The 12,175-nt window shown below is 50.9% G+C and overlaps 1 protein-coding gene across 2 annotated transcripts; it reads left to right on the forward strand.

Moving 5' to 3' along the window:
• The first annotated feature begins 6,041 nt into the window (after window positions 1–6,041).
• DYNLT2B (dynein light chain Tctex-type 2B) lies at window positions 6,042–11,329 on the forward strand. Of its 2 annotated transcripts, XM_055817100.1 has the most exons (6): window positions 6,042–6,198; window positions 6,657–6,790; window positions 8,380–8,449; window positions 10,177–10,240; window positions 10,490–10,589; window positions 10,869–11,329. In XM_055817100.1, exons 1-5 carry the CDS (start codon window positions 6,131–6,133, stop codon window positions 10,538–10,540), a joined length of 387 nt encoding a protein of 128 aa, XP_055673075.1. In that variant the 5' UTR covers window positions 6,042–6,130; the 3' UTR covers window positions 10,541–10,589; window positions 10,869–11,329. The 2 variants fall into 2 exon arrangements, with proteins under 2 accessions (XP_055673075.1, XP_055673076.1); XM_055817101.1 differs by lacking the exon at window positions 10,490–10,589.
• Window positions 11,330–12,175: the final 846 nt, after the last annotated feature.

Consider the following 12,175-nt stretch of genomic DNA (forward strand, 5'->3'; position numbering starts at 1 on the left):
GGCTGCCTCCCGCCCCCGGCTTCCTCGCCAGGGATCAGCTGAGCTCGGCCTGGCCCCTTCCCCTCCCCGTGCGCTCCCACGCAGGCACCCAGGGATGGGCACCTCAGAGCCCGCTCCTCATCCTGAGGAAAGCTCCCACGGATGGAGCAGGCAGGGACTACAGGGAACATCTTCAGCTCCAAGCCTGGCACGTAAGTAAAAGGGCTGTCCTGGGTTCCCAGGCACCCGTGGTTGCTCCCACTGCCACCAAAATACAGGAATAAAGCTCTTTACCACCACTGTAGCATTAAGAAGCAAGCATTATTTATTGTGGCACTGGATATGCGGGGGATCACTCCACCCAACGTGCATGCCCAACTATTTCACGGGTCCTATTTTATGTTACATAGCTATACATTCTTTACATTTCCCAATGCAATTATTTGCCTATGTACAAGTCTTTCCCAGACCTCCATTAATATTATTATGTCCTTTTACATCTGGGTAGCTATGCCTCCAGGTGGTCACCCCCACAGTTTGATGGTCCTTATCTCCTCTTCCTCCCATTGTTTGCCCCATGACTCCCAGAACCCCCAAAGTTCTTGCATATATCCCCAACTTAACACTCCACAAACCGCAGAACCAGCCTGCTTTTTCTGTTGCCAGCCCTCCCTTATCACTTCACGCATTCCTTGACTAAAATAAACAATTCTACATACAAGAACTACAAAGCCTAAGCAATAGCTGGCCCCAAGGACATAGCCCACCTGCAACTAAAAGCTGGGTGTTTTACACACTTGAACAAAGGTTCATGAAGCAACTACAGCATTGTATCACCACCAGGTGCCCAGGGCAGTGGAGTGTTGGGGGACAGGTGGCACTGGGCAGCCAGGCAGGGTCTGAGTAGCCATGGGGCACCTACTGTCAGGCTGCTCCCACTGGGAAGGGAGGAGAGAAGGAGAAAGGAGAAGATGGAAGAGAACAAGGAGAAGAAAGAAGGAAAAGGAGGAGATGGAGTTTTGCCTCCTCTGGTGTGTTTCTCCACAGGCAGATCTGCTGAGAGCAGGGGCAGGAGCCCAGGGCTGGGGTGCTGTTATTGGGGTGACCTTTGCAGCAGACTGTTTTGATTTCTCTGCTGGCAATTTTCCCCACTCACCACACTGACTAATACTCACATAGGAAATAACCAGTGGTGAAAGCATGCCGGTGGCTGGCTCCTCCTCTTCTCTCAAACACAGCCTCAGTGACCTGCAATTTTGGAAGATGCCCAGGAAAAATTAATAATCACGGTGAAGGATGCAGTTCTTACGATGATTTCATTATTTTCTGTGCTTTCAGGAATGAGCTGCAGGGTTGGGGCTTGCTTATCTCTTGCTTTCAAATGTGGCCTCAGCAGGCAAGCGGGCTAGGGGAATCACTCCTAATTCAGGATGGCCAAGGAGGGGTTTCTGAGCCTTAAAAAAAACCACCATCAAAACCAGCCAGCTGCAACAAGGCTTTTTACCACCCCATACCAGGTTAACTTCAATAAGTAGAGCCCATGCCTTGCCCCAAAACAGCCATTAATCCCCCACCCAAGGTTTCAAAAGTTCATCTACTGTCCATGCTGTTTCCTCATCCTCTTCAGAGCAGTCCACCCTGCTTCTTGCATCTACTGTGTCTGGATTCTCCCTTCTCCAGCTCCTTTTCCAGCCAGCCCCTCTTCATCCAGGACCCCTGCTTCCCCCAGGGCCTCTCTTACATGCAGGGCACTCTCTCTCTCTCCTCCCTCTGCTTCTTCTGGGTCTTGCCTCAGCCTATGCCCTCCCTCATCCAGTACCTCTCTTCCCTTCCCCTTAGAGCTATTTAACTACTTAACAGGAACCAGCCACAGCTGCACCTTATCCACATCAGCCAACCCACCACCCCTGAAGCCAGCCCACAGCTGTATATTATCGATGTTCGTTAACCTGCCTTCATTCCTCTGCAATTCCTCTACACTCACCCTGGGTTGGTGACTCAGTCCAGCCTGCCCTGTGTCTTCTTTTTCCAGTCTTCTGCTGGTCCTGTAGTATCACTCCTTTCTCATGAGCTTCTGGCCCTGCTTGGGCAGCAGAGCAAGCCTGAGGGTTGTCCCCAGCTTGTCACCTTCCCACGCTGCCTGGCCAGAGGCCACTGCGCTGCCTGGCCAGGTGGCAAGGGGAGCACATACACACATGGACAATGGTGCACGTGGGCTTCAAAGTGGACATCACCTCTTTGTTCACAATTTGCTGCATTCCCATTTAAAAAAAAAAAACAAAAAACAAAAAACAAACTAAATAAACTAAAGCTGAACCCCAGAAAATATGGAAGCTTACAGGAAGGAGGCTTTTCCACCTCAAGGCTTTGTGCCCCCAGATGGTGACACTAGGCATCCAGGGCAGGTGTGGGGAGGCTTGTTTAGCACTTGCAACATGTTTTGGTTTCTAGAGGCGGAAGATGTGATGGGTATCACCACCAAGATCGCGACTTGCTGAGCCAGGGATCGGCAGGAAAAACTGGCTCATCCTCCCCACCCCGCGCAGCAGCAGAAGGCTCTGATTACAATCATTGCACAAATTGCTCAAACTTTCCAACGCACAGTTGAAATGGGGCATAAGTTGGTACCTGGGGCAGGGAGGCTGCCACGTCCACGAGAAGCCAACAGAGGCTAGATACAGACTGTACACCAATGTTTTTGGATGCTCAGGTTCCTTCAGAAACCCATGCCCCAGTGGTCCCCCACTACCCCCCAGCAGGCTGGGGACTGGCACCAACACCAGCGCCTTTCCAGGCTACTTGGGGTGCAGGATGAGGCTGTGTGCCAGGCTGCTCGCAGAGCCACAGAGTATGCAGCAGAAACCACAGGGGAGGGCAAGCCAGGAGCTCTCCAGCAGCACACTGATAGAAAGCTTGCTCCACTGCTAGAAAGGGAACAGGTGGGGTTTATTCCCCTTTTGCAAAAAACCCTAAACTTTAAAAGGATTACAAGAATAAAGAAAAGATCAATCTCGCTGCTAGGAAGCCTCTGCAGGGGAAAGCAAGGTGAGCAGCTGTGCTGTGCCCCAGCCCAGCGTGTGCCCCAGGTGCTGGCATTGCCAAGGAGCCCGGCTCTGGCCCCACAGCAGCCCCTGGGCTTCAGGCAGGCTTTGCATCCTGCCTGCACCCCGCCTGTGCCCTGCCTGCACCCTGCAGCTCCCACTGGCTCTTGCACCAGCTTCTCCAGCACTGAGGAGAACAGTCTGGCCCCAGCTATGCTATGGCTACCTGCTCATGCTGGTAAATAATCTCCAGCCAATGGGGTGGATGGTACATCTTGGGGCTAGCTGCAGAGGCCTGAAGAAGGTCTTTTGATGCTTAAAAAAAAATGAATTCTCTTTCTCTGAGCTGGAACATGGCAAATTGGATAGGGTGGTCCTATTTGGCCACCAAAAGAGCAAAAGAAGGGCTAAAAGGGAAGGAGAAAGAGAAGGGAGAAAAAGTTTGTTCTTCAAAACTGAGACAGGAACTTCAGCAAGCACGTCACACCACTTCATTGAACCACAAATGTCCTTTTTTTCCCCAACAAGAAGCTGGCCCAACATGTCGGCAAGAGTTCCATCAACACAGCTGAGACCTGGATGAAGCCCTAGTTTCCTGCAGCCATCAATGTCAAGGCACACAGCTATCACCTTGAGTAGACACCTCAAAGGATCGAGGATCAGTCCCAAAATGGCTTAAAAACATCTGTGGTATTTAAGGGCACTGAAAATTTGGCAGGTGAAGGAGGAAGCGATGACTGAACACCTCAAATGCAGCCGACTGAAGCCCAGAGCTGAATGTTCTCAAAGCCCAGGGAAAGCAAAGCTTCCCAAATGAGGTGGAGAACATAAATTACCACAAAAAGATGCTGAGGAAGAGAAACCCACAGGTTCCCAACGCTCCCTCCCCTGTTGGTTTGGTTGAATTCACATTTGAAGGCCTGACCCAGGCAGGAGGTGTCTGGGGCAAGAAGAGGAAACGGTTAATAGTGTTTGCAAATAAACACAGACACTTCTCAGAAAGTCTCAGATAATTCTCAGAAATTAGGAAGGCCCTGCAAACGTCACCGCCACCGCCACCGGACCCTGCAGGGAAAGGCAGTGGCCCCAGTGGGTGAGTAAGGAGCAAGTGAGTAGAGGGATGGAGCTGGAGCCGAGGCAAAAAAACTTCTTCTTTACCAAGCGGGAATCCACAGGGCCTGGGCAGGGCAATGGTAACTGCGATGCGAAGGTGCTGCACGGGTACAGCACGGGGCCACCACCACCTTCAGCACGGCAGTGGGGTGCCATTCCTGCTGGTGGGCAGAGACGACGCCCAGCCTGGCGGTACTAAGGGCTCCAATGGACCATCTCCAGCGAGCAGTGCTGCTAAAGCTCATGCAAATCAGGAGGTACTGCTCAGGGTCTCAGCAACCCACCTGTGCTCAGAGCAGGATGCGGCAGGACCCAGCACCAGTTGGGATGCATCCATACATCCCAAGCAAAACTCCAGCAGAGGTACCTCCTGCCTCCTGTTGCAACCTCACGCCCTGAGTGTCCACCTCTGTGGTGCACCTCTAGGCAGCACACTGCCCACAGGGCCCCCACCCCAGGCACCCCCCCGGCCCTGCCACACATGGTGGCCCCCTCCAGCTCCTTGTGCCCAGCAGCAGCATGCTCTGCACCGGCACCCGCTGAGCCTTCACACTGTTTCCATTCAAAGCAGGGTGAAGGGCCTGGGGACCTTTCTCGGCAGTGTCACCCGCTGCACGTAGGAAGTGCGATGGTGGAGATTGCTGCATGGAGATAAACAGCGGAGGAAGCAGGATGTCAGCTTCTCAGGAGGGGGCTGTCACCCACAATCCATCGCCAGCCTTCCCTGGGACAGGCAACAGCTGGGGACAGGGAAAAGAGCACAAGGGTGTGATGAGGGGGGACGATATTCAAGCATGGGAGCAGGCTGCCGGGGGAGCTGGTGGAATCACAGTGCCTGGAGGTGTTTGAAAAACACGTCGATGCGGTGCTTAGTGATGTGGTTTAGTGGCGGATGCGGCAGTCCTGGGTTGACGTTGGACTTGATGATCTCAAAGGTCTTTTCTAACATACGCGACTCTATGACTCTCTGATTCCATGAGAGAGGGGAGCGACAGTTTTAGGCCTTACTGGAAAATTTCCGAAGTTCCTGGAGGGAAGGCGCAAGGCTGGGCTCTCCGTGTTGGGATGTGTGGTTGGGAGGTGGGAAGGGACAGCACGGGGGCAGGCATCGGGGGAACGGGCTCGTAACGGCGACGGCCCCGGGACACGCTCCCCGCTGCCCGCACCCGCCGGGGCTGGGACGCCACGGGGACCGCGCCGCCCGCCCGGCACCCGCCCCCGCCGGGCCCCGGGCGAGGGAGCGGGCACTGGCCGGGGCTGCGGCTGCCCCCCGAGATGGGGCGGGGGGGGGGGGTACCGGAGACGCTGCCCGACACGCGGCCGCTCGCTCGCCCCCCGCCGCCGACTGCCGCCCCCCGCCCCCCGCAGCGGCCGGCCCGCCAGGCCCCCATGTACCGGCGTACATATGCATATTGCAAGCATTAACCACTCATTTAGCGATCGTTTTATTGCATAAATTTCTTAACTGTAAAAAATGTAAAAAATCTTTTTCGACAAACGTAAAAAAAACCAACACCTCCTGTGCCACCACCCGCGCCCGCCCCCCGCTCCCCCGTGCCCCCCCCCCGGTGCCCCCGCCCCCCGCTCCACGAGCCTGACCCCCCCGTGGCCCCCCCCTCCGCCGGCGGTGCCCGGTCCCCGCTCCGTGGGCCCGCCTCCCCGTGCCCTGTTCCCCCCGTGCCTGGTCCCCGCTCCCCCCGTGCCCGGCGCCCCCCGTACTCGGTGCCCGCTCCACCCATGGCCGCTCCCCCCGCGCCCCGCCCCCGCCGTGGCCTGTGCCCCCCGTGCCCGCCCCCCGCTCTCGCCCGTGCCGCTCCCCGCTCCGTAGCCCCGCCCCACGGTGCGGCCGTGCCCCCCCCGTACCCGCCCCCGGCGCGCGCGGGGGGGCGGGGCGCGGCGCCGTGACGCACGGTGGCGCCCCGTGACGCGGCGGAGGCGGAAGTGGCGCGGGTTGCCGCGGTAACCAACGCCGGGGCGGCCTGCGGGGCGCCGCGGCCATGGGCGAGCTGGGCCCGGACGACGGGGCCGGGAACACGTACAGCCTGCGGCCCGGCCTCCAGCAGCGGTGAGCGGGGCCGGGAAGGGGATGCTGAGCGCGGGGGTGCCCCGGGGGCTTTGGGCCCGGGGGCGCGGGGCTGTGATGGCACTGCCGAGGAGGAGGGGGTGCCTGGTCGTGAGGCCGAGTGGGGGGTGTTGGGAACGGGGGAGTCCCGGGGGTTTGGGGACTTGGGGGGGGGCACTGGGGTCCCAGACCGGCTTTGACACCAGACAGAGGGGAGTGTGGGTGAGGAGGGGGCAGAGGTGGGGGGCGCCGATGGGGCTGGTTTCGCACCAGCATTTGTGGGTGTTTGGCCTTTGGCAGGGCTGGTTAAATATCCCCATCTTAGCTGGCCTCTTTTTCCCCATAGTTTCTCATTTGTCCTTTTTCTGTAATATGTAAAAACTAAATTTTCCCAAGTGGGGTTATCTATGTTTCTACACGTTACTTTTTGAGCCTTCTGTTGGGTTTTTTTGCCCTGCTAGGTTTAAATCGTCCACAGTAAAAGAATGTATCCATGCAATACTGAAGGAGAAGCTGGCCAATGTACAGTATGTCCCAGAAGAAATGCCTCAGCTTACAAAGTTTCTATCAGAGACAATAAAAGACAGACTGAAAGGTAAGGAGGTTTGCTAGGGAAGGCATTTCTTTTCTTACTGTGTCCTTTCCCTTTTGACAAAATCACTCTCTCCTCCTTTGTTCTTGAAACCTATTCCTTCCCCGCTGACTGACTCCAGTCTACCGTTATGAAACAATCTGTCCTACATAGATACGTTCCTCGCCTGCAGAACTAGAAACCTAATTCAAGCAGACAAGATTTGTTTTCGTATAGACTGGCTGGTGTGGGGATGTCAGCCCTGGGAGGGGCTGCAGGGGAAAAGAAGCTGCATTAGAAGTGATGCTACTTTGCAGCTAGCTTCAATAAACAAACATTCGTGCTTTTTTTCTGCTGCAAGTTATGTTAGAGTTGGGTCAGAGTGGAGTAGTAAGGAGATCAGAACAAGGCTCAGTGGATGCAGGGAAGAGGGAGAGAGTTAGGAGCAGTCAGCCAAGGAGAGGTGTGACTACAGCCTTACAGCACTGGAGAAAGGCTGTGGTGGTGCTGTGCAGGATGACCTCCAGTGTTTTTGAGTTCAGGAATTGAACTTCAGGCTCCAGCAGGTGTTTCCTGTGTTCAGTGCTGGAGCAAGTACATAGATGCATGTTGGCATGGTTGCTTGGGGTTTTTTTTATCTCCTTCCTGGGACAGGCCACTGGTCTATCTGCTGGGCTGGCCTGACACTGTGGGACAGACATACCATTCACCCTTGGCAGGAACCATGGAGTTCCATTTCTCCCAGAGTGAGTTCTGCATCTGCTTTAAAGCCAGCAGCAGCTGAGTCCCAAAACGTGTTGGTGCTGAGCTAATATGCACAGGGCTTGGCTTCAGCAATCTGTAAACACAGTCACAGTAGCCTGAAGTGAGATTGACCCAGTGTGGCTGTTGTGGCATCTCTGATGAGCATTGCTGTGGTTGACAGCCAGACCCAGCACATTGCATTCAGTCCTCCAGTGGAAACTATGCACTGGAGTCTTCCCAGGACACTGCTTTGTGAATCTATGTTTTATTTTAAACATGCTTGTTCTTATTTGGCTTCTGGAATATTGCTATGGGCTGACTGGATCTGGCCTGTGCCCTGAAGGTATTTCTTTACTATTGTAAAACAGCTGCATATCTTCACAGACACATGACCCACATGTGCTTTTATGTGGCCTTTTATCCCAGCTCAGAAGCAAGGGAAACACCTAGGTGGCAGAAGAATCTCTACAATACCTTTGCATCAGAACAGTTTTAAAATAAAACAGGGTTTTTTTCAGATTGGATTTTGTCTACCAGCAGCCTTATTTACATTCTTTCCATGTGTTCAGTTCTTGGAAGTTGTCAAAGTAGAATGCTGACACATAGTATGGCTGTCCAGGGGTATCTTCTGCTTTAGATGCATCTTTTGATGGATACCAAATACCCTGTTTACCCTTTTACTCCAATAAAACCACAGTACTCTGTACCTAGGAAGATGAAGCTGCCACGCAGCCTGTCTACTTTGCAAATTGCATGGACTTGTACAGGACATGACTTTGTAACCAGAAATCTTCAGCTTTCTGTGTCCTGTTTTGTACTTATATTTTAAACATGATGTTGCTTTCACTATTTTTTTTCTGTCTCTCCAGAAGAGGGATTTGACAGGTACAAAATGGTGGTGCAGGTTGTAATTGGAGAGCAGAGAGGAGAAGGAGTGAAGTAAGTTTTGCACCTTCTAATTGTATTTTTATCACTTTTGTTGGGTTTGAGTGGGGTTTTTTTGTTTTATTATTTGAAAACTGCTTCCAGCTTTCCTAGGTACAAAGATCTCTCTGCAGATGATAGTGTGAAGCGCTTTCTTTCCTCTTTAAGTGGCAAGTGAGGGCTTGGATTGTGATTGAATTACTTGGAGATAATTGGCTGTATGGTGGTTCTTAGAAAGCTGAAATGCTACAAAGCATTTGTGAGGAGTGTTGCAGAAAGGCATTTTACGTTTTAATCATAATGAACTGGAGCATGCACCCAGTCCATTCTCAAGGCCCTGCTGGAGCACGAGAGCTATGGTAACTCACTTCTGTCTAAAGCCAGATTTCCATAAATACTTCATGTGCATTTAATCCCCCCAGGTAGGCGTTTTTCAGAAGCTTAAACTTCTGTAATCCCCATGCAGTACTGTCACAGGAATCGAGCCTGGGCTGTGGGTGCTGAGCCCTTGCAGTCTAGCTCCAGACAAAAGAATTCCTCTTGGCTGCAGTAGCGGGCTGTAGCTTTCCATTACTAGTGAGCAGGGAGAATGCAAAAGAGAACAGCCCACAAGGTTTATGTGCTTTATCTGCTGGGCTTATCTTTATTATTGTGCTCAGTACTGCAGCAGAAGGTAAGTGCAGCAGAGCTGTAATCAGATCTGCTGTCTCAGTGTTCTGGAGGTCAGGAAAGAGTATTTGTACCTGCTGCTCAGGCTTTTGTCGGAATGTCTGCAGGCAGACTGCTTCAAAAGCATGGCACCAGGGGGAATGGTTCAATGAGGTGGTCTGATTTGAAATGCTAAGCCCAGTAAGGCAGGCTGACAGAGCAATTGGGGAAATGTCTGGTTTGCAATAGGCAGGAGGCAAGACTGAAGCATGATCACTAACATCCTTAATGCCCAATACTGGGTAGTCAGAGCATTCCAGAGGCAGAGTAGAATACTGGACTGAAAAAAAAAGCCAAATCACCTTGAGGGCTAAAGTAACTTAAAAAAAAAATTATGAAATTCAACAATCTTATAACAGTAAGTCATGTATGTAGGGATAGGAACAACACACTGTGCTACAAACAGGGATCAGTCAGCTGAGACTGACTGGGGCAGATGGGGAGTTAGGCATTCACAGCAGAGAAAGGGGAGTGTCAACGACCTTAGACACTGCAGCAGCAGTGTCTGGTCTGTAATATCCTGTTACGGTCCAGTTGCTTGTCTTCAATGTAAGGCTTGGACTGAAGCACATTGTAGATAAAGGCCAGCAGGATGGTCAGGGAACAGAAAGTATAGATACGAAAGTTTGGCTCATGGTCTACTAATACGATGTCTGCCAAGGAAAATGATATCTCCCTATAAATAAGTTGGGAGTATGTACCACAAGGGTGCAGGAGGTGAAGGACAAGAAGCTAAACTAATCACCAATACACATAGGCTGGAATGGAACACCACAGCAGTGAGATTTCAAGCCCAGCTGCACAGTGGAGGTGGCAGTGAGTTTGAAGGTGGAGCTTAATCTACGCACAGAGGGGGTTACAGCATGTGGTGGAATTCAGCAGTGGAGATTTAGGATCTAGATTTGGGAGAATGCTTCCTATTTCCTTTATCTTTAAAGGAAGTTCAGTTTGCTTTTCAAGGAAAGTATCTGTGATCACTTAGGTCCTGACACGTGAACTCTGGGTGATGGCTCCACTCTGTCTCCTTTGTCTAGTATGGCTGCACGATGTTTCTGGGATGCTGACACTGACAGCTGTGCTCATGATGTGTTCATGAATGTAAGTCTTGGCTGTTTTACTGTGGGAAGGTGTAAAGCTACTTGCTTTTGTATGAGAGGCAGAGTGACCTTAAATATGAAGCAGGGAAGAATAAAACCCCCAACCACTAGAAGGACAGAACCAAGACTCTGTTGATAAGTTTTACATTTTCATTCACAAAACATTTAGATGTAATGTCCAACATAGTAAAAATTATTTACTGAGTAGTTCATGCAGTACAAAACTTGTTACAGTCACACCATTTTACAGGTGGGGAGAGGAAGCATGAGAGATAAAGTCTATTCTTACATGCTTTGCTGAACTGCTGTCATGGAGTATGGCTGGAATCCAGAACTGAGCAAAAGTCAAGGTTTTATTTCATTCTTATTTTTATTTTATTTTAAACTGACACCTAGACACCTGCAGGTTTGTGGATGGAGTAAATTGAGGCACTTGTAGCATTCAGACATGCTGACATTGGTTACACCACAAGCGAGGTGAATAAGAAACAACTGAAAGACAGAAAATTGAAATATATTGCAATATAAGATTACGCACTGGTCTAAATGTGCCCTTAGGTTAGCCTTTTCAGTTAGGCCAGTAAAGAGCTTGACTTTATTAACATGGAGCCTTTCTCTGTTTTCTCCAGGACAGCCTGTTTTGTGTGGTAGCTGCGTTTGGCTGCTTCTACTACTGAAGATAGTAAACACTGTGCCAGAAGGACAGAGGTGGGGGAGAATGCTTTAGGGTATTCCTTTGTTCAAGTGCACAAAAGCATCCTGTTCTTCCTTAAGTACCTAACAAAGTAACAGCTCTACAAAGCATGTCCTACAGCTGTTCTACATGCTATGACATTCCTTCTTCCTTGTGGATATGGGTATGGATATGGCTTTAAGCACAATATTATCATGTCCTTTATTTAAATTGCCCTTTGTTTTTATGTAGTGTGTTAGTTTTGTCCTAAAAGTGTACTGTCAACAGCTGTTGTTTCTAAGGCAAACTCAACTTTCATCTTGAAAGGGTTCTGTTGCATTTATTTTTGTTAATTTTCTGAAATTAATTAAATATTTATAAGAAATGTAACATAATAAATCTATGTATTTAATATTTCCTCTTCTGTGGGTTGACCCTTGCCATTTCCACTGTTTGTCCTTTTCTTCCACTCTCCCAAGATGCACTAGCCTGGATGGCTTGTCTGTGCTTCTCAGATAAGCGTTGTCTGAGGATCCTTTGTCAATTAACTGATACAGCCGACCTCTTATTCTGGTTATCCAGATTTGTTCCTGTGACTGTCATAACAATGGGGCTGTGAATCCCAGCTGTGTCACACGAGATGGTATTAATTGATAGGAAGACAAGGTATTTAGGACATTAGGTCAGGCCAGCAGCCTGCACACCCCATGACTGCCAAAACTCCTCTGTGCTGTAACTCCTCATTAGTTTAGCGTGGTTTGGCACTCACAGACACTCTTGAGTGATCGATGCTCATTGCCTCCTTCAGCAAATAACTGCAGTGCTTTCTCATTCTTTGCCTTTGTTTCAGGATATGAGGCTGTGGATGTTTGGAGCCAAATTTATTAGGGCTCCAACCTTGGAAAGGAGCAGTAAAAAAGGCTGCTGTAGATCTGAAAAGGAGTGCTAAAGCCTTTCATGTCCCCAAAAGTTAGAGGACCAAGTTGGTTCCTGAGAGAGTGGGTGCCACAACGGTCTGTCTCAGATGCTCATCAGAAGATGGGATGAGTTGCTCTGTGGCGATGCATGTTCCCTCTGTGCTGACCGAGGAGCAAGCACAGCTGGACAGTTTCAATGGCACAAATGGCTTTTAGAGTGCCGAGGCTGGGTGAGGTGAATCATGAATCCTGCCCTCACCGACTGTTAGAGCAGAATGCACCGCTGTGATCTGCCCATGCACTGCTTGGAAAGCGGGGGAGTAAAAAATGATGATGCATCTTCTAG

Source organism: Falco peregrinus, chromosome 12 (assembly GCF_023634155.1).
Source record: "Falco peregrinus isolate bFalPer1 chromosome 12, bFalPer1.pri, whole genome shotgun sequence".
Classification (NCBI taxonomy): domain Eukaryota; kingdom Metazoa; phylum Chordata; class Aves; order Falconiformes; family Falconidae; genus Falco; species Falco peregrinus.

Bases quoted from the DNA above. Each gene is read 5' to 3' on its own strand.
- DYNLT2B (XM_055817100.1), top strand. From the start codon at position 6,131: ATGGGCGAGCTGGGCCCGGACGACGGGGCCGGGAACACGTACAGCCTG. The intron at 8,450-10,176 runs GTAAGTTTTGCA...TCCTTTGTCTAG, and splicing joins CAGAGAGGAGAAGGAGTGAA to TATGGCTGCACGATGTTTCT. The intron at 10,241-10,489 runs GTAAGTCTTGGC...ACCATTTTACAG, and splicing joins CTCATGATGTGTTCATGAAT to GTGGGGAGAGGAAGCATGAG.